The 24,576-nt window shown below is 42.6% G+C and overlaps 3 protein-coding genes and 6 non-coding genes across 10 annotated transcripts in view; 7 read left to right on the top strand and 2 right to left on the bottom strand.

Annotated features, from left to right (window-relative positions):
- The window catches only part of zwilch (zwilch kinetochore protein), a 53,109-nt gene extending 52,475 nt beyond the window's left edge, over positions 1-634 (bottom strand). Inside the window, exon 1 of one of the 2 annotated variants that reach the window (XM_078427072.1) lies at positions 508-634. In XM_078427072.1, coding sequence (XP_078283198.1) covers positions 508-560 — 53 coding nt within the window. In that variant the 5' untranslated portion in view covers positions 561-634. The remainder of the gene's footprint in view (positions 1-507) is intronic. The other variant, XM_078427073.1, reaches the window with a different exon arrangement.
- Positions 635-982: 348 nt separating this feature from the next.
- rpl4 (ribosomal protein L4) lies at positions 983-13,812 on the top strand. Its single transcript, XM_078427271.1, has 10 exons — positions 983-1,119; positions 1,926-2,097; positions 5,842-5,948; positions 8,835-8,973; positions 10,191-10,315; positions 10,480-10,609; positions 11,394-11,550; positions 11,972-12,055; positions 12,606-12,726; positions 13,693-13,812. Exons 1-10 carry the CDS (start codon positions 1,117-1,119, stop codon positions 13,732-13,734), a joined length of 1,080 nt encoding a protein of 359 aa, XP_078283397.1. The 5' UTR covers positions 983-1,116; the 3' UTR covers positions 13,735-13,812.
- Positions 6,093-6,192, top strand: LOC144609166 (small nucleolar RNA SNORD16). The gene has a single exon (XR_013549296.1). It is a non-coding gene; the product is annotated as a small nucleolar RNA SNORD16 (small nucleolar RNA).
- Positions 9,692-9,791, top strand: LOC144609167 (small nucleolar RNA SNORD16). The gene has a single exon (XR_013549297.1). It is a non-coding gene; the product is annotated as a small nucleolar RNA SNORD16 (small nucleolar RNA).
- LOC144609165 (small nucleolar RNA SNORD18) lies at positions 10,348-10,414 on the top strand. The gene has a single exon (XR_013549295.1). It is a non-coding gene; the product is annotated as a small nucleolar RNA SNORD18 (small nucleolar RNA).
- LOC144609171 (small nucleolar RNA SNORD18) lies at positions 10,794-10,861 on the top strand. Its single transcript, XR_013549300.1, has one exon. It is a non-coding gene; the product is annotated as a small nucleolar RNA SNORD18 (small nucleolar RNA).
- Positions 11,735-11,806, top strand: LOC144609169 (small nucleolar RNA SNORD18). Its single transcript, XR_013549298.1, has one exon. It is a non-coding gene; the product is annotated as a small nucleolar RNA SNORD18 (small nucleolar RNA).
- Positions 12,164-12,235, top strand: LOC144609170 (small nucleolar RNA SNORD18). Its single transcript, XR_013549299.1, has one exon. It is a non-coding gene; the product is annotated as a small nucleolar RNA SNORD18 (small nucleolar RNA).
- A 1,033-nt stretch (positions 13,813-14,845) lies between the features above and the next one.
- Positions 14,846-24,576, bottom strand: part of map2k1 (mitogen-activated protein kinase kinase 1) — a 31,557-nt gene continuing 21,826 nt past the window's right edge. Inside the window, exons 6-11 of the mRNA XM_078427269.1 lie at positions 23,836-23,960; positions 22,715-22,916; positions 21,871-21,935; positions 20,530-20,591; positions 18,403-18,448; positions 14,846-17,589 (exon numbers count right to left, since the gene is read on the bottom strand). Coding sequence (XP_078283395.1) covers positions 17,476-17,589; positions 18,403-18,448; positions 20,530-20,591; positions 21,871-21,935; positions 22,715-22,916; positions 23,836-23,960 — 614 coding nt within the window. The 3' untranslated portion in view covers positions 14,846-17,475. The remainder of the gene's footprint in view (positions 17,590-18,402; positions 18,449-20,529; positions 20,592-21,870; positions 21,936-22,714; positions 22,917-23,835; positions 23,961-24,576) is intronic.

The following is a 24,576-nucleotide window of genomic DNA, read 5'->3' as shown; positions in this document are numbered from 1 at the left end:
CCGGCTACTCTTTGATACATCTTTTCTTTTAGTTTTATTCCATCCCTAACTTCCCTTGTTAGCCACGGTTGCCACCTACTCCCCTTAGAATCTTTCTTCCTTTTTGGAATGAAATGATACTGTCAAATAACTATTGAATTTCACCAAGTGTTGGGGAATCTCAGCGAATTGGCAGTGCATGTGCAGGGATATATATATGGACAGTCTGAAGACGCTGCCTGGTCCGCTGTTTTTCCAGTACTTCGTTTTTATTCAAGATTCCAGCATCTCCGGGCTCTTGTGACTCCAACTATTGATTTAATCTCGCGTCTCTTCAAATATTCATCCATATATTTTTTTGAATTATACTACTTAATCTTTCCTTCTATCCTTTCATAAAGTACATTGGTCTCAGACCACAGTAACTGCGTTCACACACACCCAAGGAGTTCTGCTGCCAATGGTGTTAAAGTTGCGCATTCAGATGACAAACACCCATCACTGGAACTGACAACCGTCAACACTCACCCAAGGAGAAAGGAGTGAAAGCTTCGCACCGACTGTAGAACAGCTGAGCCCATTCTGTACGTGTATTTATCTCAAACGCGTACTTTCATGGACGATAATAGTTTGCATTGCCAAAGAAAAATTCAAATCGCAACCGATCAGCGCGCGCATTTCTCAGTAGCCAAACGTCACGTCCGATATAAGAATCATCTTGTTTTAACGGCTTTTTTAAACGGAGTTTTATTTATTAAAAAAGTTTCTGAACAAAACAAATTACCGCGAAACAAAACTTGAACATTAATGAATAACTTCTCTATTCTGTCATGTATTTTGGAAATGTCTACCTGCGCGTAAAGATAGTGCCGACATTGAAATAAAATAGTGCGAGTCACGTTTTATTCATTTTTGCGGAGAAGCTCGAGTATTCACGCCATTTTCAATTGACATTTTGTCTGAACTGTTAATTTGAGGATTACTCTTTGCAGTTATACAACTGTTAATGGTTACTGCTAAAGAAAACTTGGCGGCGGCGGCGGCGGCGGCCTCCATTTAGCGGCACGGCGGTGCAGCGCTCTTCCTTTTCCTGCTGAGGTCGCCATCCCGCGCGTGTGGCGCCGAGGAGCTGCGATAATGGTGTGTGTGAATTGGGTTTTAACTGCAGCACAGCCTGAGCAGGCAGCTGTCAGAGGGACGCGAGTAACCTCTGAAGATTTAATGTTGTTTACAATTGTAATATTCTCTTTTTTTAATAAGAGAGAGAAAGCCAGAGGCCGAGTTCTGCCAGGTGGCCATTTTATAAGATTGGGTGGGGGAGGGGGTGGAGACACGTTGCTCAGTGTGATTTAGTGAAGTTGGTTAATATAAGGCGTGTTAAGGTTACTCGAACCAAAGATGGTTAAACTAGGAAGGAGAGTTAAATATATTGCACGACAAACAGTTTCCATAGTATAATTTAGTTAAATCCGGTTGTTCTGCAATATGGGACGGGAATGGGGAGGCTTCCGAAGAATACATCTCCGAATTTTACTTTATTTAAAAACAAAATTGTATGAATTTTCGGCTAAAAGGGAGAACTCGTACGAAAGCGCATTTTCGGATTAATGCTTTTTCCATGCATCTGGGTTCTTGGCTCATCAAATTTAGTTTGATGTCCATAAAGTAATCAATCCTTTAGTTCTTGTGATGTTTGAGTCAGTATATTTACATGGTATTTAAAATTACAGACTTTAAGTCCATTTTGGTTTATGTAATGGAACAATATTGTGGAGTAAATGAAAACCTGGCCTGGGGTGTCCTATGAACCATGATTGTGTTTGAGCCCTCGTTTGAGTGTATCCTGGTCATTAGCACTGTAAATGTGGATCAGACTTATTAGGAAGTCAATGAACTGTATTAATGTATTTATACCTAATGGATTTTAAATATATATAATCTTTCAGGCTTGTGCTCGTCCACTGATAACAGTGTACAGTGACAAGGGGGAGAAATCTGGCAAAAATGTGGTTATGCCTGCTATTTTCAAGGCACCCATCCGGCCAGATATTGTGAACTTTGTTCACACAAACTTGCGCAAAAATAACAGACAGCCATATGCCGTGAGTGCAGATGCAGGTAATTTAGATCATTTTTGTGACTTATTTTTGGTTTAAAATTAATTTGTCATATTTGACTTTTTGACTTGTGCCATATACTTCATATTTCTGGTTGATCATCAAAAAATGTTACTTGATTGGGATTTCTAACTTGTAGGAATGGGACAAAGAAAGACAGGTTGCTGAATTTTCCTTTTTTGGATGAAAGATTAGCCAATGCATTTTTCTTGATAATAATGGAGTAAAAAGATAATTGTCTATAATAAATTGATCTCAGGTTATGACTTCAGGGCTGGATTCTAATCATTTAGCCATTTTTGAATTGTTAAGATATAAACATAAACTAATAGTCCATCTGCACTATGTGGCATAATTGTTAAGTTGTGCCTGAGTCACATATGCATTGATAACTTGGAGAAATTGGATTGTGCCATTCAGGCCTTTGTACATCACAGATTTAGGCATAATTTGAATAGGATTAACCTTAAGTTTAGTGTAGTGATCTCGATAAAACAAATGGTGAGGGACTGGTTGGATAAATATAGAAATATTTCCTTAGGTAGTTTAGGCAGCATATTCGCAGGTTGGGGTTGGCCAGTTAGGGGCTGTAGAAGGATGCATGTACTCGGGTGTTGTGACCCTTTGAAGTGATGTCAAACGTAGATTAAAAATATGAATGCTGAATTTGCTCTTCCACTTATCTGATTCTATTATTAGAAATAGGCAAATAGGGGACTTTATTATTATTATTATTATATATTAGATTAGAAATAGGGGACTTTGTTGCAGCTATTTCTTCTTGTAATTTGCACGTTGCACTGTGTATTAAAGATGCTGTCCATCAATAAATTGGCATAGGTGCATGGCAACCACTTCCATCAGTTGGTATTCTTATGGTAGTGATTTTCATTTTAATGCAGTTTTGTGCTAAAAAACGCACGAGAAAAGTGAAAGCTGGGGGTTGACCTGCCTGCTATGGTGCTGTTGGATGTACTCAGCTACACACCAAACACAGCCTTGGAGGGAAAAAAAGACAGTAGAATAGATTAATCATGCATCAGAATCAGTTATTTCTGATACAGGCTGAAAAGGCTGATTATCTGAAATTGTTGTATTTAATTATCGTCCCATGGGTGTAGTCTGAAGATGAGTTGTTATTCTTTACGCTTGTGTTGAGCTTTATTTTAGCACTGTTCAGAGGGTCAAACTAGGGTTCAGCATTAGTAATGAACAATGGGAAATTGTTCTTGCAGATTGAAGAAATAATTATCTGTCCAGTGGTCAAAACTGGCATTTGGTTTTTCCAGTGTGGATGTGACCACATCATGAGCATGTTAAATTGGAAGAAGTGAAATGCTGCTTTGCCTAGAGGGACTGTTTGGGTCCCTGAATGATAAAGATAAAATATATAAAGTTAGGTGTTCTTCTTGTAATTACATGGAAGGTGTCAAATCAAGGAGTGGAGTTGTGGAGGAAACGGTCATTTTGAAATACTAAAAGGATGGGAGGTTAACTAGTGGTGGCAAAAATTTCAAAAGGATAACCTGGTACATTCTTTGGTTAATATGATGGAAGATGAGCGCCGAACCCAATCATCTATATCTGAGGGAAGGCATGAGAACTGAAACACGCATGGTTGATCCCCATCAATTGGAAAGGAAAACATCTTAGTTGCACTTGAGTATAAAGTGTTATTAGAAGCCATCTAATAGGTATAGGTGGAGAAATGGGGAGACTAGAATGGAATCCTTACAGGAAATTAGATGGCAGTGGGTGAATTGTTTGTGCATGGTAATGAATGTTGACTACCTATACCTTGGTGGAAATTGACAGCAATGGTATTGAAACTAAGCCCTGCATCAAATCAGAAAACACCACCAATGTTCTCCACTATTGAGGGTGGGGGTGTCCAGGATAAGACGGAAACAAGGATTATTCTGTTTATGCAACATTGCTTGCCCATTCTAGTTCCCATGGTCATGTCTTTTGGAATAAGTGAGTGGAGTTAAAGTTGTTCAATGTGAGAATGCATTCAGGATTTGAAGAATTAATTCAAAGAAGAATTAAGCACAGATCAGGGGAAACTGAGTAGTGGTGATGCAGATGAACTGCGATCTGTGGTGAAATGGCCATGTTGGGACCAATATACTGGAAGATCAATGTAACAAATGACATCAACGGTATTGTGGATTTAAATGAGAAGAGACTAGATAAGAGAGAAAGGTATTTATTGAATAAGCTGAAAATGATTAATCTACAAATGAATTTGGATTGTTGATCTTGGGGAGGAAAGGGAAGAAAGTTGAATGTTATTAGGTGAACTTCAAGGGATAATCTGAGGAAGAGATTTTCAAACAACCTTGTCAGCCAGTTTGGTAACAAAGATGGGTTGGTCACAGATTTTGCATGTTGCAAGAACAGAGTGGTAGTCTAGCCTGTGTAATGAAGCTAATGCTACATGGGTAGTTATGATAGAGAGGAAAAAAATATCCAGAAATAGTAAGAGATCAGGCTGTGGTCCACGTGCATCAGGAATTCTGAAATTAAGAGAATGAATAATTTGGGGTGAAAACCTCTTCCCAGAAAAAAATGGGCACGAGGTAACGGTGGTGGAAGACCATATTATCTGGCAGACAATTCCTAAAAGTGGGTTGTAGAGGAATGAAGCTGAGGCTTCTGCTGTATAAAAATTATTTGGAATCACAGAGAATAATGAACAGATGCCATGGTAAAACTGATGTGATTTATATCTGGAAAAAAAGGACAAAATTCTTTTGTTATAGACTGGATGTGATGGAATTAAGAACCAAGACAACTTTAAAATGATGTGAGTGGTGGTGGGTGTATGGAACAAGCTGTCAGAGGAGGTAGTTGAGGCTGGGACTATCCCATTGTTTAAGAAACAGACAGGTACATGGATAAGACTGATTTGGAGGGATATGGACCAAGCGCAGGCAGGTGGGACTAGTGTAGCTGGGACATGTTGGCCGATGTGGGCAAGTTGGGCCGAAGGGCCTGTTTCCATACTGTATTACTCTATGGTGGTGCTAGGGAAGGTTCGAGCATACCTGTGCTGACGTATGGATTGAATTGCCAATAATCAGGCAAGAACAAGGATTTGAGATGCACTGAATTTCTTAAGTGTCTGATTATAGTTAGATCGGGCTTGAGGAATGCATTTCAGTTGGAATCCACCTGGATTAAGTGCTAATTGACCCGATGTATGTATTTCAAATTCTGAGAGTATTTAAAAGAAAGAATGAATTGTAGAGTTCCAGATTAGGGGGCAACGAAAGCCAAAGGTCATTTTTAGTTAATTTGGGGAGAAATTCTAGATAGTTAGAATGGGAATTCAATTCCATCTGGCATTCTTGGGGCCTGGATCCTTTTGGAAAGAGGGAAGGTAGAAGTGAAAGATTGAGATGAGGGCAAAGGATGTGAGTGCATGATAAGGTGTGATCTGGTGAAAGCCAGTAAGCATTATAGACCAATGGACTGAAGTCTTGTGCTGCAAATTTCATGCATATAGTTCTCATAATCATAAAGGTCAGTATTATTTGCATCTTATATTAAGGTAATGGCTTTTGCACTTAACAGGAAATAGCTACATAGCAGTCATGGCTCAACTCCATTGGTGTGACCTGTAAGTTATTTTTGTCAAACATTTATTTTGACTGTTGAGGCTGTGTGGGGAAAGTAACAAGTGTATATGGTGAATCCAGTACAATTTTTATTGACTCGACATTTTTTGTTTTGTTTTTAGGTCACCAGACCAGTGCTGAGTCATGGGGTACAGGTAGAGCTGTGGCTCGTATTCCCCGTGTTCGGGGTGGTGGTACTCATCGTTCTGGCCAAGGTGCCTTTGGAAATGTATCCTCTTCGTTGTGCACGGTTAAATGATATTGTAAAGTCCATTGTCAGTATGTCTTTAAATGCTGTGAATCAGTAAAGCTAGAATATGCTGCTTGCATCCTATTTCAATTACCTTAATTGTTTAAAAATGTGGCAGTAGCTTGCAATGATGGTGTAATTTGCGTCTTATGCTGTACACAGCAACAGTTGCCTGCTGTTATCATGCTGGTACAGGTACATGACGAACATTTCGTTCTGAGCAGCTCCTGGCCATGTTGATGGATATTTTGAATTGAGGAACTTGGTAATTTGTGCTTCTCGTCAAGACCAGCTAAACATGACCTCTACAGTCCAGTCACTCTACACTTCCATCCCCCACAAGGATGGTCTCAAAGCCCTCCGTTTCTTCCTCGACCGTAGAACCAGCCAATCCCCATCGACCAACACTCTCCTCCGCCTAGCAGAGCTGGTTCTTACCCTCAACAACTTCTCCTTTGACTCCTCCCATTTCCTCCAAACCAGAGGCGTAGCTATGGGCACTCGCATGGGCCCTAGCTACGCCTGCCTCTTTGTCGGGTACGTCGAACAATCCCTGTTCCAGACGTACACTGGCCCCATCCCCGAACTCTACCTCCGCTACATCGACGACTGCATTGGTGCTACCTCTTGCACCCATGCAGAACTCACTGACTTCATACACTTCACCTCCAATTTCCATCCTGCCCTTAAATATACCTGGACTATCTCTGACATCTCCCTCCCGTTTCTGGACCTCACCATCTCCATCACAGGAGACAGACTAGTGACGGACATTTACTACAAACCCACTGACTCGCACAGCTATCTGGACTACACTTCTTCCCACCTGGTCCCCTGCAAAAAGTCTAACCCCTACTCCCAATTCCTCCGTCTACGCCGCATCTGCGCCCGGGATGAGGTGTTTCACACTAGGGCTTCCGAGATGTCCTCGTTCTTCAGAAAACGGGGCTTCCCCTCCATTATAGATGAGGCTCTCACTAGGGTCTCTTTTACATCCCGCAGCTCCGCTCTTGCTCCCCCTCCCCCCACTCGCAACAAGGACAGAATCCCCCTCGTTCTCACCTTCCACCCCACCAGCCAGCGGATCCAACATATCATCCACCAACATTTCCGTCACCTACAACGGGACCCCACCACTGGCCATATCTTCCCATCCCCTCCCCTCTCTGCGTTCCGCAGAGACCGTTCCCTCCGTAACTCCCTGGTCCACTCGTCCCTTCCTACCCAAACCACCCCAACCCCGGGCACTTTCCCCTGCAACCGCACGAGATGCAACACCTGTCCCTTTACAATAGACAATAGGTGCAGGAGTAGGCCATTCAGCCCTTCGAGCCAGCACCGCCATTCAATGCGATCATGGCTGATCACTCTCAATCAGTACCCCGTTCCTGCCTTCTCCCCATACCCCCTCACTCCGCTATCCTTAAGAGCTCTATCCAGCTCTCTCTTGAAAGCATCCAACGAACTGGCCTCCACTGCCTTCTGAGGCAGAGAATTCCACACCTTCACCACTCTCTGACTGAAAAAGTTCTTCCTCATCTCCGTTCTAAATGGCCTACCCCTTATTCTTAAACTGTGGCCCCTTGTTCTGGACTCCCCCAACATTGGGAACATGTTTCCTGCCTCTAATGTGTCCAATCCCCTAATTATCTTATACGTTTCAATAAGATCCCCCCTCATCCTTCTAAATTCCAGTGTATACAAGCCTAATTGCTCCAGCCTTTCAACATATGACAGTCCCGCCATTCCGGGAATCAACCTAGTGAACCTACGCTGCACGCCCTCAATAGCAAGAATATCCTTCCTCAAATTTGGAGACCAAAACTGCACACAGTACTCCAGGTGCGGTCTCACCAGGGCCCGGTACAACTGTAGAAGGACCTCTTTGCTCCTATACTCAACTCCTCTTGTTACGATGGCCAACATTCCATTGGCTTTCTTCACTGCCTGCTGTACCTGCATACTTCCTTTCAGTGACTGATGCACTAGGACACCCAGATCTCGTTGAACATCCCCTCTTCCTAACTTTACCTCCCCCCTCAACTGCATCCAAGGACCCAAACAGTCTTTCCAGGTGAGACAAAGGTTCACCTGCACCTCCTCCAACCTCATCTATTGCATCCGCTGCTCTAGATGTCAACTTATTTACATCGGCGAAACCAAGCGCAGGCTCGGCGATCGCTTCGCTGAACACCTGCGCTCGGTCCGCATTAACAAAACTGATCTCCCGGTGGCCGAGCACTTTAACTCCCCCTCCCATTCCCAGTCTGACCTTTCTGTCATGGGCCTCCTCCAGTGCCATAGTGAGGCCCGCCGGAAATTGGAGGAGCAGCACCTCATATTTCGCCTGGGCAGTTTGCAGCCCGGTGGTATGAACGTCGACTTCTCCAACTTTAGATAGCTCCTCTGTCCCTCCCTTCCCCTCCTCCTTCCCAGATCTCCCTCTATCTTCCTGTCTCCACCTATATCCTTCCTTTGTCCCGCCCCCCTGACATCAGTCTGAAGAAGGGTCTCGACCCGAAACGTCACCCATTCCTTCTCTCCCGAGATGCTGCCTGACCTGCTGAGTTACTCTAGCATTTTGTGAATAAACATGACCTCCTACTTGTTACATCTTGGATATGTAATTTTTGCATGCAGTTGATGCCCACTTACCTCATAGTGATGATTATGGCTCTTTGCTTTAACTTTTACCACTCTAATGTTATTCCTTTATTACTATGATGTACTTTGCATTTTACAGTGTGCGCAGCAGCAGTTGTTTTTTAATCATTAAATGTACATGGAAATTAAGAGCATTCAGTCTAAGCAAAATTGGATTCCCATCCATTATTCATAAAGTTGTGCAGCTTAACCCAACCTCAGATGTGCCGTGGTGGCCGCATGTTTGCTCCCACCAAGATTTGGCGACGTTGGCACCGCCGGGTGAATATAACCCAGAAACGATATGCCATCTGCTCTTCTCTAGCTGCATCTGCTCTCCCTGCTCTGGTGATGTCAAAAGGTGAGTGTACAGAAACAAACATTCTTGAATCGCATAAATAAAGGCAAAGTACTTAAATGTACAACAGTATAGCATGAGAACAAGCCCTTCGTCCAACAAAGTCTGGGTCAAACTTGATACCAAGATAAACTAACCTTTTCTGTCTGCACATCAATAACCCTCCATTCTTTGCACATCCATGTGCTGATCTAAAAGTCACTTAAATGTCATTGTCGTATCTTCACCACCACCATTGGCAGTACATTCCCGGCACCCATTGCCCTCTGTAAGATCCTGAACAAAATACAAGACCATTTTGCTTCATCTCAGTGACCAATGAGAGTTGACTCATAATTGAAAGGAAATCCAATTTTATAAAGAAAATTTGGCGGCTTTGTATCCACAGCAATCTGAGTGAGCATAAAATTAAAGTTGTCCATGTCAGTGCAATTGTTGCCCTGCTGTGAGTCGTTCTAGGAATACAGCTGTAATGTAATTGATATCTGCTCCAATATTAATAGACAACCCAGAGTAATGTGGTTGGTAAGGTTGTAAACACTTCAACATATTGACCAACATAAATTGGCTGATGCTTATTAGAATTAGCCGATAAGCAATTTAATTTCGCTAATGGGAATTTTCTGTTTATACAAGCCCTGTTTTTAAAGATGGGTCCCTTGAGTGCATTTTAAACTTCATTCCTGTTCAAATGATTTTACTTCCAAAATGTGGCAGTGGCTACTATGATGGTATAATTTGCGTCTTATGCTGTGCACAGCAACAGTTGCCTGCTGTTATTATGCTGGTACAGAAACATGACGATCATTTCGTTCTGAGCAGCTGCTGTCCATGTTGACAAAGACATTTTAAATTGGGTGATTTGGGCTTAAAGACTAGCTAAAAATGGCCCCTTGTTGCATCTTGGATCGTATTTTTACAGGCAGTTGATGCCCACTCGCCTCATAGTGATGATGATTGCTCTTTTGCTTTAACTTTTCCCACAAATGTTTTTTTTCACTTTCCATATTCTAACTGCAGATTTGAGCAGCAAATCATTCTTCATTGTATGAGTTAATTCATTTAATCATCGTATGATTTCTAAAAGAGCAAATACAGCACAGATCCTTAACTAAAACGCACAAAACTTATTTTTCCATTCTATTCTGTCAGGAGTTGCCTCTAACTGAAATTGAGGTTTAGCATGGTTGCCCTGATAACAATTTTGTAATCCTCTTCAGGTCACCGTATTGAGGAAATCCCAGAGCTCCCACTGGTGGTTGAAGATAAAATTGAGAGCTACAAAAAGACAAAGGAGGCTGTTTTGGTGCTAAAAAAACTGAAGGCCTGGAATGATATAAAAAAGGTAGGCAGCTTTCTTTTAGTGAATGATACACTGAGAGATGATGACATTTTACTTTTGGTCTGTGTTTCTGATGACTGATGATTTTGATGATCTGATCTCAGTTGCATTTCTAATTTTTTTAATAACTTTTATTTGGTCAGAAATAAACATCTGTTTTTCTATAGGTTTATGCTTCCCAGCGTATGCGTGCTGGCAAAGGTAAAATGAGGAACCGTCGTCGCATCCGGCGCAAGGGCCCATGCATTATCTACAATGAGGACAATGGTATTGCAAGAGCTTTCAGGAATATCCCAGGTAGACCAATGCTTCAAATGGTTTGTGTCATAGGTCAGTTGATTGGAATGGGATGTGTTTGGAGCATCATTAATGTTGGTACATTATGGCATCCTCTCAACCGAAGATGAACTGTTTACTTTGAATTTGATAAAATTGGGATACCAGTTAACCGTGTAATCTGTATATTTAAAAATTGAGCTAGACAGAATGATGAGATTCCACTTGGTCTGTGTTTTTGAAAAATTATGATATTAGTGGAAGTTCTGATGTCAATTTTAAGCTTTATTGTCACATGTACCTGAGTATAGTGAAGTACTTTGTTTTGCATGCAACCCGGTAAACCTAGACAGTACACATGTTGCATTCCTATCTACCTGCTGGGTTCCCCTTTGTTCTCGATGGTTCTCCACGATCTGGGCGGTTGCTCGTGGGTCCCCACGCCAGTGGCCCGGGGACGACTTTGGAGTTTGGCGGGCGAGCCAGGCCTACTGGGTACACTGTCCCAGGCGGCAATCCAGTTCCTGCTGGAGGGCTTGTCAACTATGTCAATAATGGGGTGGGGTGTAATATATAGCCAAGATAGAAGAGTTACAAACTCCTCTGCAAAGACCAGTTCCATTTTTCAATATAGTGTTTGTTTCTACCTGTTTTTTGTTTCATATTTCAGCATTGTAGGGATTGACTGACCTGGGCATAGCATTTCCCATGAGTGTTAATATTTTCTAGGTGGGAACCTTTAAAGTTTTAGAGACATGAGCTGAGAATTTGAACACTCTGCTTTGTGTTGCTTTGTCCACTACAGGTATAACTCTTCTCAATGTCAACAAATTAAATATCCTGAGACTTGCTCCTGGTGGCCACGTAGGACGATTCTGTATCTGGACAGAGAGTGCCTTCCGCAAGCTGGATGATTTGTATGGAACATGGCGCAAACCTTCAAAATTGAAGATTGGATACAAGTAAGGTTATGGTGTTAAAATGGATGGTTCATGGGCTAAATGTGCAAATGGATTTTTTTTCTCCATCTGTGTGACTTTTCTCGTTAAAATTGACTTCTGAGACTAATAATATCAGTGTTACCACTTAATATATGTACTCCTGCGTAACTCAGCAATATGCACATTTATCTTAATAGATTTTATGTAACAATGATGAGATTCCACTTCGTGGTCCGTGTTTTTGACAACTCGTGATATTGGTGGAAGTTCTGATGTCTAAGCAGAAGGTTAACTTGCAGAGATTTCCTCGCTCAGATTATCAGGCAGTTGCCTAGGATCCGAATCTCAAATTGTAGAAAACTGATTAATGTCCTGTTAGAGAGCTTATTTACAGTCCTGCCTGTGGTCATTTTTACTGTTTCTGCTTATGTTTATCATCTAGCCTTCCCATTCACAAGATGACTAACACAGATCTGAGCCGCATCTTGAAGAGTCAGGAGGTCCAGAAAGCTCTTCGTCCTCCAAAGTAAGTTGAAATATTTCACACAGGTTGTTTCTATGAGCTTAATTTCATTTCTCAAATCCTGAAATTAGTTGCTATCAGTTACAACTGGTTGTCCAGGTGTCAATTTTCAGGCAGTGATGAAATTCCACTTCGAGGTCCGTGTTTTTGATATAATGTGATACTAGTGGAAGTTCTGATGTCTTATTCCTAATTGGAAATGGTGGGAATAATGGTTGGATATGCGAATACATAAGAGGCAGAGGAAAGATATTTGAGTCACTCAGATGGAGCAGATATTCACAAAATGTTATTTTCGCCTTGCTTTATGGGATGTTACCCTGTGGAAGCTGGTGCGCCTTATTTGTGCTGTTTTTCTAGTTGGAGTCATGGGCCCCATTGCCTGTAGCTCTGCACAATGTGGTTGAGTTACAATGGGTTTCAAATTGCTCATTTCACCATAAGATCTGTTTTCCCTGTGCCCCTAGTTTGAGCCTTTGTGTACACTTAAGCTTGCCAGAAATGCCTGCGAGTGTCTCAAGGTGTCTTTTTTTTAATCCATCACTTTTTACAGCAAAAAGATTCACCGCAGGGTACTGAAGAAGAACCCACTGAAGAACTTGAGGATCATGATGAAACTGAACCCTTATGCCAAGACTGTACGACGCCGTGCAATTCTCCTGCAAGAAAAGAATGTGAGTATGGCTGTATAAAATGATGAGTTCTATCTTGGTGGATTTGTCTGAGATAACTAAAAATTATATTATAGAGAGAACTTCCTGTAACATTGCACAGGATTGCTTAAAAAACTTGGGCCTACTAAACCAAATTACTGTAGCTTATCATTCTGGAGTTGGCAGTTCCCAGGGAAGAGTGTATTGAAGAAGTTAATGAGAAGAAACGTGCAAAGTACCTGGAACTGGTGGAGATGTGCCAGGATAGAGGCTGGAAGACATACTATGAACCCATAGAGGTGGGCTGTAGAGGCTTTGCAGGATGCTCACTCTGCAAAGTCCTCAACCAATTGGGCATTACGGGGCTGGCAAAGAAGAGGGCCATTCAATCCGCAAGCGAAGTCGCAGAGAAAGCCACTAGATGGCTTTGGATTAAGAGGGCTGATCCATGGGCGGTTGCTGCTGGGACGCAAGTTGGGGCCTGATTAACCCCCCCCGGACTGGGTCGCCTGGGCGAGGGTGTCTGATGTTGAGACCCGAAACACCAATGACCCCAGGTCACATCACTGAGGATGCGTCCCGAAGATGTATCTTTCATATTGTCCAAGTAATTTGTGCACCCAGTAAATTCCATGGCAATCAATGAATATGTTTCAAGTCTTCAATTTCACTGCAGAGTTCTGGTCATAGAATCAATGCAGGAGAACTGTTTGCCATTAAATACAGGCAAAACTTGAATGATGCAGAACCTTTGCATTCTGAAATTGGAAGCTGAAGTTGAGATGTCAGATATTAAAATATTTCAATCTTTCTTGAAACAGGTTGAACAAAGCTGTTTTATACCCACTGTTGCAGCTTCTGGTGCTTTTGTGTGCAGCATTACTTGCAGCAAACATTTTAAGATGTTACATTAATTGCAGTTTGTATGGGGTTGCTGACTGGGTTGGTAAGGATTTCAGATGGTGATTGCTTTTCCATTTCTTTCAGCACAAAGGCAAGCTGGAGAAGAAGCAAAAGGCAGCAGTGTAAATGCAAATCTTTTGCTTTACAGGCATGTGTTCTCACATCACTATGGTATCCATCAAAATAAATCTATTTAAAAAATAATTTTCTGCATTGTCCTGCTTAATTTATCTTGTTTACACAAGACATAAGAATGTTCTGCTCTGTGCACTTGGTTTACTTAATAAATCTATTCTCGTTTTACTCAGCAGCAGTAGTGATAATTCAGAATTTCACACTGGGGGGGGGGGGGGGGCCAGGAAGACAGAGCTTGCTAATTCTGCACCATGTGGATGTAAAACAAAGTTGTAATGTATTTGTAGCCAAACATTTGAGTAAGATATTTTGAAATCATTTTGCATATTGCCCCCTCTAGTGTTTCGCCAACGTCCATTCTTAAAACATGGATATCGGGAGTAGTCATTTAAAACTGATGAACAAGAATTTCGTACAGCAGGTGGTGAATCTGGCATTCCCTACCCAGGCAGGTTGTGGAAACTTGATGGAAGTATTTAGAAGATAGATAACGTGTTCAAAATATCGGGGAATTGAGGGCTTTGGGAAGTGGCACAGAAAAGTTGAGATTTTCACATCCTGATTGATTTGTTTGTCTTTCAATCTCTGGCCTTTTTATAACCATCTGCTTATCAAGTGCACCCCCATTACTTGTCAGGCTTTGATCTGTCCCATCACTCTTCTAGCTTTCTTCCTTCTCTCCAGTGCCCATTTCACACAAAAATCAGTTTACTGAAGGGTCCCAACACAAAACATCTATCCATGTTCCCCAGAGACACTACATCGTTTTTTCACAGAAAAGTTGCAGCCTGAGGTAGTGGCCATGATATATAATTGTGATAAATGTGGAGCCAGGTATTCCTATTTCATTAACACCACACTGATTTACTTTCTCCATTTTGAGCAGTTGAGGCCAGAAATTCATGTGAACTGGTGGGAGTATTACACAGGTTTAACATTGTTGAATATCTTTGAAGCTTGTCCACTGTGTATTTTAGCAGACACTGAAAATTAAGACAAATTCACAATTCTGGAATGAGTAAGCAAATATGTTGGATTAACAACCCAGAAAAGTTTGTTTTCCCAAATTAGCTTTCAAAAAAAGTAAAAATACCAAGAACACTTAATTGCAACATTAGACTTTTTAATGGTGAAAACTTTAGCAAGAACACAGGTTGAGGGTTTTGAATTGCACACTTAATTCACACCATTTTAGCAGTCAATATTTTCTCACTGATTACACTTAGTCTAAAAGAAAGATTGTCTGATTTAGTGTACTGCACATTTGATGCCCAGAGAGCTTCCAATGTGTTACTGGTTTTTTTTAAAACATCAGTACTAAAGCTCTTTAAAATACATTAAGATTCATAGCAAAGGAGTGGCAGGGGCCTCAGCAATGTAGAGCAGTTGCGTTGTACCAAATGAAGGGCCAAACCTCAGGTCAAAATGCACTGGCTTCACTTTCTTCCTCATGCCAGTATCAAAATAAAGATTGAAAATAATCTGGAGCACTACTTTATATTCAACTGTGAGGGCTAGTTGTACACCAGAGAAATAACTGCAAGAAACTATAGCTATTGTGTCAAGAATGGCCATCTTATTGTTACAGCAACTGATTTAATGTACAAGATATCTGCTCACTGACTACAAATGTGCCTTGGGGGCTATAATAGGAATGCACGTTTCTACTTCAGTGTTCAGCTTTACAAATTAATGATTGTTAATTGGTTAAAGTACTAACAAGACTGAAATTCACACAGGGATCCTATTTGCTCCACTTGGGATGCTTTAGATTCATTGGTGAGAACAGTATTATTCTATGTATGTAAAACTAGAAGAGTTGAAGTCAGCTTTAACTGTCAATTCAGACTGATCAATAAAGTTTGCCCTCAAGCACTACCAATTTTATTGGAATTACTTCATGTGATACTCAACTGACCATTGCAAGCACGTGTAACTCTACATTCCATAATGTAGTAAAATAATATGAATCTGTTTCACGTGGGGTAATTGAACTTCTTGGAGCAATACTAGATGCACCAGCTATTTTAGACAGATTAATCTCTGGATTTAATAAAACTCAGAAATTAATGAGCAAAAACAAACAGCTGCATCACTGGTGAGAATGGAAATCACTGTTCTTCGATTTTACAATCCAGCGCACGTTGCAAGCTCAATTTGTTCCGTCAACTTCATGGATAGTACAAAATTCACTGCATAGGTACATAACTTGAGGCACACAGCCAGTTATGCCAAAGAAAAGTTAATGCCCAAAACTTAGTGCCTTTATCCAAATGTAAAAGTGACTGAGCCTATCTCTTCCTTATTCCAAAGTGGTACAGCAGGCAGTCTCATCCTCTAATTCTAATCACTGCCTCTTATCATATGTTAATAAATGTAAGGAAAAAATGTGCATGTTTTGATAAAGCCTTCAGTACTCAATAAATTACCAGTTTCTGGCCTTAGTTATTGATCGGGATTCAATTACTGCCATTTATGGTCCACTAGATTCACTCATACATAATTATCTCAATCATGCACTGCCATAATTCCTTTCTCATCCTTTTGACACTGCACATGCTTAAAATTTGGTACATTCCTCCCAGTGCTGGTCACAAGTATTTCTGACATTGTCTCAGATTGTCTCTCCAGAATGTTTTGCCTTTTGCACTGTTCTGCTCCTGATACGAGCAGAATTAAAGCTTAGTCCTTTGCTGTAATTGAGTTTTAGTCTAAAGTACCTTTAGGGCATTGTGGCAATAATTGGATCAAGCTTCATCTTGAACAGAATAATCTAATTGATCCCACAAGGAGAGAAAGGAAGACAGCAGCAAGAGCATGCAATTGCCCCTCTGAACTGGGCTTTCCTCAAGCATGTGTACAGACTTTGGATCAATTCCTTTTGCTAAAGAATCAGACAAGAGCTATCATGCCAAGCTGTCAGGCAGAAATCCTACCTTTGTAGGAAAGCCACTGAACTGCTAGAGGTTGGGTGCACCATTTTGGTCTTAAATGCTGCAGTACCATTACACTCTACCTCCCCAGTTTGTGCTGAAACCCCAAAAGGTAAGTGGAGGAATTGCATCTCAATTCAACCCTCTTTATGTAACAGGCACTCGTGGAATTCCTAAGCTTATAGTCAGTCTTGCCGATTTGAAGCAAATGTGGAGATAAGAATTCTAATTTCAGTTCCCTCCACCCATCCATCTCCTGGCTTTAGAGTTACACTAGCGAGCAGAGAACCTGCCACATCTTTGGAAACATGTTGGGGCTTGCAGTGGAAATAAATTAGAATGTGTCACTGAACTTGAGATTCCAGTTTCTCTACATGCAGTACAGTGTATATATTAGTAAGTATTCAGAGCGTTCCATAAGTGCCACCTCGGGACCAGCAGACCCTCTCTTTAAAATGATGAGTTATGGGTCTGCAAGTAGCAAGGCGTTTCCATAATTATCCACAAAGTTTGTGTACAATAGTTTAGTACCATCCCTTTAAAAAGTTACCCAGTTTCTCTCAACTCATTCCCTCATGGCACTGACCCCTAAATAAGACCAACTTGCTATCTATTTCCATTAGCAAATTCTAAACTTTAAGAAGGGCAGTTAAATTTTAACAGACATCATTCCTTTAAAAATGTAAATACATCTCTTTAAATATATAATGGGATAAAGGGTTATTGATGAGGTAACATCAGCAGAAACATCCATCAGTTTGCTGCACAAAGACAACAGTGGTTTAGCGGCACAAGTGATTTAGACTGCGGGCGTGTGCGTGGGAGTGCTTGGCTGCTTCAAGCCGATTGTTGTGCACAGCCAGCCTGCAAAATCCACCTTTTCCGCCTCCGATCGCTTGATGAAGGAATGAGCCTGTCATAAAATTTGAAATGATTGTCAAGGGAAAGACTAATTCAGAAGAGAACATTTCAACCCAACTAAGAAAAATAATCTCCTTCATTGGCAGGTAAAAAGCTGGCAGTCTCTCAATGTCGAAGTGTTGCTGCCATACCTTCTCTGGCAATTAGAGATGGACAATAGAACCATAAACCCACATCCCAAATTATTACTGATGTAATCAGAATGAAAGCATTCACCCAATGTGCCTCTGCAGGCTTTTTGACAAATGTCCATTACTCTCATAACTTTGCATTTCCAAATTTGAATACAATTTTCCATTTAATGTTACGACAGAACCAGTTTTTGCCTAGTTTCACCTAGCAAGGACCAGATCATGGCAGATCTCGTTATGTTTTTGCTAGTTACCATAAAACCCTCCAGTTCTTCTTGCAGTGAAAACTACCTTCTCATCCACTTTCAAATTTCTTGGTCATCTCCATTTGTATATAGATCAGCAGAACCTTTGATCTCACCCGAGGAGACTTTCCCTGCAAAGGTCTGGATGTTGAGTAGAACTGAAAGCCCTTAATCCTTTCCCTCCCCAATTGGTATCTGGAAATGTGCAAAGATACAGGGTGCAATAATGGCAATCCAGCCAAAGGCCAGGCAAAGCAGGAGAGCAAATTATGAATCCACAGTTCCCATTCCAAGGCTTTGCTGTTAAACAAGGCCATTGAAGGAACTTTCGTATATATTCATAATATTAATGCAATAATAACAGGTTGCATTTTAATACTTATAACAAAAGGAAAATAATTAAATCAATCAACATCAAGGGTCACTCACCATAAGCTGCTTCAAGTCTGCTCTCTCAGCAGGATTCTTTATCAAGCTGATAAAATAAACAAAGCAATATTTGGCAGCAAATAGCAATAGATCTCCACCCACAGTTCATTTTAAAAGGAGAGATATCGGAATAATGGGTTCTTTCCGTGGTATCCTGCTCTCTCCACATCACAGCAGGGAGAGCAGCACACTGGGGGTATCTTCAGGAGAAAGAAGCCCCCAGTCAGCCAGTTACCTGAAACTAATTTACCCAAAATTCATGCCCTGCTCATATGCTGGCTTTGAGATACATCTTCTACCTGATACAAGCATGTGAGCTAGGCATGAACTCTTCCCCATGGAGCACGGAGGGGGGGAAAGAAGAACAGGAGATACTTGAAAGGCAGCAAGTTTTATTGTCAAAGGAGCTGATTAATGGGTAAATAAAAGACTGCAGATGCTGGAATCTGGAGCAAAAAACAAACTGCTTGAGAAACTTAGCAGGTCAGGCAGGATCTGTGGAGGGAAATGGATTGACAACAAGTCCAAGACCCTTTAAACTGAAAAGGTGGAGGGCAGGAGGGAGGATGGTCAATATACAAAGAGGAGGGAGGTAGGGGTGCAGCAAGATCTTCCACACAAGAGCTGAATCTGAGTGATGATGGGTGGCTAGAGTTGTGGTGGAAAGGGGGTGGATATAACAATAAAGGTTCGGGTCATGATTGATGGAGGTAACCAGGGGCACAGATAATGGGATCTGATGGGAAAAGAAGGTGAAGAATGGGACCACGGTGTAGATGGTGAACAGGGAGAGAGGACCAGCCCCAGCGTTGCTCACTACCATGTCTGAGACACAGTTCTGTAGTCTGACATATTGTGGTCGTCCAGTCGGGTAGGTGGTGATCCAGGACACCAATGGAGCATCCACCCGCATCTATGTCAGTTTGCTCCCTAGCCGTGCAGGCCAGATGGTGTTAAAAGCACTGGAGAAGTAAAAAAACATGACTCTCACAATGCTTCCCGGCTAATCCAGGTGAGCATAGGAACGATGGAACACGTGGATGATGGCTTCCTCAACCCCCATCTTTCTATGGTAAGCAAACTGCAGGGGGTCCAGGTAGGGTTTAACCTGGGGTCGCAGGTGAGTGAGCATCAGCCTCTCCAGGGACTTCATGACGTGTGAAGTCAGTCTGTAGTCATTGGAGGAGCTGGGGCATGCCCTCTTTGATACAGGAACCAGGTAGGATGTCTTCCACATCACAGGAACCCTCTCCAGGTTCAGGTTAAAGATATGTTGGAGTACTCCGCGCACGTGGCTGGCACATGCCTTGAGTACCCTATGGCTGACACCACCTGTGGCTTTGCCTGGGCGGACTCTGCTCAGCTCCTTCCTCTCCTGCTCAGCCTTGATGGTCAGGTGCGACAAAGAAAGGGCAGAGTAAGTGGACCAGGGGGATTGAAGGGGAGCAGGGAAGAAGGTGGGCAGAGGCCCCACCATCAAATCTATTAAAAAACAGGTTTAGCTCGTTGGCCCAGTCCTGATTGCTTTCCCTCCCCAGGCCACTGGTCTTCTTGTAGCCTATAATGCTCTTCATACCACTGCACACATCCTTCATGTTTTTCTGCTGAGGTTTCAGCTCCCGCTTCCTCCTGTGGTTATCCTTGCCCAGTCTCTGTCTAGCCTTCAAGACTTTCTGCAGCCGTTCCTCCAGCAGTTTATTTTGGAGCTAATTAATCAATACCAAATATTACAGCAGCTTCCAGGTTTTATTTTTACTCGTCCAAGAAACAAAAATGGCAGCTGTAGGCAATTCGGCCCTTGTCCTGAGCGAACACTCCACGTGAGCATGGCGGATCAACTAACTCATTCCACTGTTCCTGCTTTCCCTCCAAATCCCTTGCTTTCTTTTGCACTACAAAATAGATACACCTCCTCCTTTAATATTGTGAGTGACTTGGCCCCCATCACAGAAGGTGGTGGAGTTCACCTCTGCATGAAGAAGCTTGTCCTGATGTCCATTCTGAAGGGCAGCCCTCAAACATGGCCAGGAGTGGAAATAAACACGTGGTTTCTCCCCTCATGTCTGCTGTGGGCTCCTCCTGTGCACTACACCCCAGAACCTAAACTTTTAATCATTATCAACTCACCAAATGTTCACAAAATCCTGGAATTCGTCACTGAAAACTCCAGATGGCAATTTAGGAGGTGGCTGCAGAGAATTGATAAATAAGTAAAAAAATATAAACACCTTGGGAAGCAACAGCAAGACAATAAAAACAGCTGAAAGCTGCAACAATCTGGATGATGTGAAGGCAGAAGATACAGATTAGAGCAACCCCTAACCAGAGGCAAAATGAACACACTGCACAACGCAGCATTTTTACATGATGTATTTAAAGCTTACTTTTTGCATTATTTTCTGAATCACTACCTCTCTACCTCCTTCCAACCTACCTTAACAAAACCTCAGTAGACTTAGCTGCATTATTTACGCATATACATTGGGGAAAAATGCCTGGCCGATCTGACCACACTGCCAGCAGCCAGAGGAAAGAGAAATGCTAAGAGCCTGTTTCACTGTTTATTCACATTACATCTGATCTACATTCAACCCCATTCACCTGCTTTTGCTCTAAATTTGGAATGGCTTTAAGATTTAAAAAAATATACATTGTTTAATGGTTAAAATTGATGCCTCATCCAGTCCCTTTCAAAGGCAGGGATTAACCCACTCCTGTGAACACAGAAGCTGAATGGATCTCAGACCAGCACCACTGCGAAGTGCACGATCTTTCTTTAATCGATTGTTATAAGTCAGCAACTTCATTGCATTTGTATGCAGCAGCCACCAGATGGGTGGACGCTGAAGTGGAAGGACTGTGGACTTTCTTAACCCTATTGATTCCTATGATCCCAGCAAAGCAGAGCTCATCAGCGGCAAGGTCTGAGCTTAGATAGAAATGACAGCCCAGGATTACAGTGGGTTAACAGTGGACCCTTGGAGGAGAAGCAGGTGCTGGAAAGTGCACCCAAAATAGAGATGAACGAACCCCCCCCCCCCGCTCTCGTGACAGCTGTTTGGGTAACAGAAATTCACCCTTACAGAATTCATAAATCTCACCTTAAAAAATGTGAGATATGGAATAAAATTCACACACAGATTTTATGAGAAAAAATGAAATAAATAAATGCAATACCTTTTTCCCAAACTCGCCGTTCTTGATCCATGAGCAGATGACAAGACTTTGCATTACGGAATGCCATCCCCCATCCCTCCTCCTCCAACCCTCCCACCCCACGCAAACCATAACACAGGCATTTCTGGAAACCCTCAGCATGAATATGTAAGGTCGAGGCCCTATCATCAGGGCTACTACTGCGTCACAACTCCTGCCATGATTTGCCCACATTCTACAGTAAGATTCACTGTGAAGCAGGGTGGGGTCAGGGAGCCATTGCTGAGCTGGGCATCCGAGAGTGATACTGACCTCATTCACGATGTAATCTAACAGTTCAAATATCGCCATCGGAGGTCGACTGTCCACACCAAAGGCTGCAAGAAGAAGGGTACAAGGGTACTGAGAGGGTGTGGACACCAAGTCCCAAACTATTCCCCAACAACTGGTTAAATTATCCCAACAATACATGCACACGAGATTCCCAGACTCAAAAAAAGTGCTGGAGTAACTCAACGGGTCAGGCAACATTTCGTGTCGGAACCCTTCTTCAGACTGATTGTAGTGGAGGGAATGAAAGCTGGAAGAGAGGAGGTTCAGAACAGAGCTTGACAAGTAGTAGATTGATACAGCTGAGGTGGGTTTTTTGATAGTCAGATGCTTGGTCAAAGACCAGAGATGGCCTCATAGATGTCCCCTTAGCCATTACTCAATCCATTACCTGCCAGGCCATGTCCTGTCCATCCCCTCGTCCATCTTTCTTTCCTTCCCCGACAATAAGTCAGAAGAGACTCGAGCCGAAACTTCACCTATCCACGTTCTCCAGAGATGCGGCCTGACCCACTGAGTTACTCCAGCACTTTGTCTTTTTTTGTAAACCAGCATCTGCAATTCCCTGTTTCCACAATCCCAGACTCAAGCAGCCCAATGATACACTTTATTCCCAGATCCCCCATTCCTAGTGATACAGACACACAGTATCCGCACCAATCTCACGACCCCAACGACACAGGAATACAAAAGTATAGACTCTCTTGTATCAATAGCTGGGATGGAAGCATGCAATATTCCCCCGCACCCAACAGCCAATTCCCCAGCCCTAGCGATCGCAGGATCTCCGTAGATGATCGGATACAAGGACACGTTCCAAACTCACAGCTCCCGGCACGTCCAGGTGGTCGACTGCTCTGCTCGGAGAATGTCGAGTCCTCACCCATGTGGCAGCCAAAGATATGTCCAAGCTCTTTAGCATCAGGCGGAGGAATTGGATACCTGCCGATGGCCATCTCCACCAGGGAGAGGCCCATACTCCAGATGTCAGACTGAACGGAATAGTGTGTTCCCTGGAGTCGTTCCGGCTGGGAAATAATCAGAAGGTGGCCCAGAGATTAGCTTCCCTGTGCAATGCATACCCACCCACCTGGATACCCATTCCAAAGCCAATACAATCAAGGCAAAAATGTGCCCATCGTTCCAAAACTATCATTCACCAGGTTTTACCCATTACCCTGACATTTTCTTCCCATGTCTCTAACAGCAGCATTGAGAGGCAGGTTCAGGGGAGCACACAGCTAATTACCTGTGGAGACCTGTGAGAAGTTTATTGCTCTGCATGCTCCTGCCCTCGGTGATGATGCAAGATTAATCATTATCAATAAACACTTGAACAGGAGAAGAGTTGGGTAAGGAAAAGAGGAGCAGGGCCAAAAGCAAGTTCCTTCGGCACAGACTCAGCCCCGTGCCTTTACTCCATGACCAATCCCATGATGTTTAGAATGGAGGAGGTGCAGCTGTCAAGTTAACATTCATCATCAGGTTAATGATATATTGGTAGGTTAATTGGTGGTTTCTAATTACCCCTTAGCATAGTATGTGGCGAAAGAATCAAAGAGGAGTAGATGGGCATGTGAGGGTAACAAGGTGCAAGACTATAGGGAACTAATGAGATGGGGAATGATTCTGATGGGATTGCTATTTGGATGCAGCATGGACCCAATGGGCTGAAAGGTCTCCTTCTGTACTGTAACAAGCAAGAAGCTTGTCGCTACAAAAGGACAAAGCAGCCCTTGGCTAGGAGCAACTCTCGGTGCTCATTCTCTTGGAGGGGATGGAGTCTTTTAATTTCAGGGCAGCAGGGTAACTTCCATCACTGGCTCAGCATATCCCAAACTCCCAGTGGAGAAACATCCAGTGGCAATGTTTTCCATTCTCCGAATTCTGCTTATAGCTTCAGATTCACAAAAGCAAATAATCCTGGCATGAACAAGCACAACTTACAGACATGTAGGACCTGGTCCCAACAAACGAATTGGCCATCGAGTCAATCAGCTGCCCACTGACCCCAAAGTCACACAGCTTGATTTCACCACGGGAATTCACCAGGATGTTCGAAGGCTTAACATCTGGAAAGGAGAACAATTTAGAAGATTCTAGAAGCATATTCTATGGTGCATTATTGGCTTTCATATTATTAATTTACAATGGAAAAGGAGTAGAAAAAGGAAATAAAATGCAACATTAAGTCGGAGAATGGCACAGATTTATGGCAGCAGTGGCTGGTTAGTTTGGATTAGGGAATGAAGGAACGGCGATTGAGGGAGCATTATGAGTAAATGCAGAGATATACAAAAAGGGAATATTTACAACATTTCAGGAAAAGGCACAAAGGCATGGGCTCAAGCAAGCTCGGTAAAGGATTCAGCAATGATCATCGGAATTGCATCTCCCTGATCTACTTTGTTTGAAAGAAAAGATTCCTGGTTGCGAGAATGTTGTGCGCAGACTGATGGCTACCCAGCCAACAAGCTTTCTGATGCTTTCTATCACAATCTGCAGATACATAAAGGCTCCAATGAGAACATGCACGGATTGGAGCCTTTTGGGAAAGGAGAGGAGAAAGTTATGGAGCATGAGACAAAATGCTGGAGTAACTCAGCGGGTCAGGCAGCACCTCGGGTGATGTTTCGAGTTGAGACCTTTCTTCAGGCCCTCTTCTCCTCCTCTTTTCGACGACTCCCC

The sequence above is a fragment of the Rhinoraja longicauda genome, chromosome 33, assembly GCF_053455715.1.
Source record: "Rhinoraja longicauda isolate Sanriku21f chromosome 33, sRhiLon1.1, whole genome shotgun sequence".
Lineage (NCBI taxonomy): Eukaryota > Metazoa > Chordata > Chondrichthyes > Rajiformes > Arhynchobatidae > Rhinoraja > Rhinoraja longicauda.
This window is presented reverse-complemented; position numbering and strand designations above follow the sequence as displayed.

Bases quoted from the DNA above. Each gene is read 5' to 3' on its own strand.
- rpl4 (XM_078427271.1), top strand. The intron at 2,098-5,841 runs GTAATTTAGATC...TTTTGTTTTTAG, and splicing joins TGCCGTGAGTGCAGATGCAG to GTCACCAGACCAGTGCTGAG. The intron at 12,727-13,692 runs GTGAGTATGGCT...CATTTCTTTCAG, and splicing joins TTCTCCTGCAAGAAAAGAAT to CACAAAGGCAAGCTGGAGAA.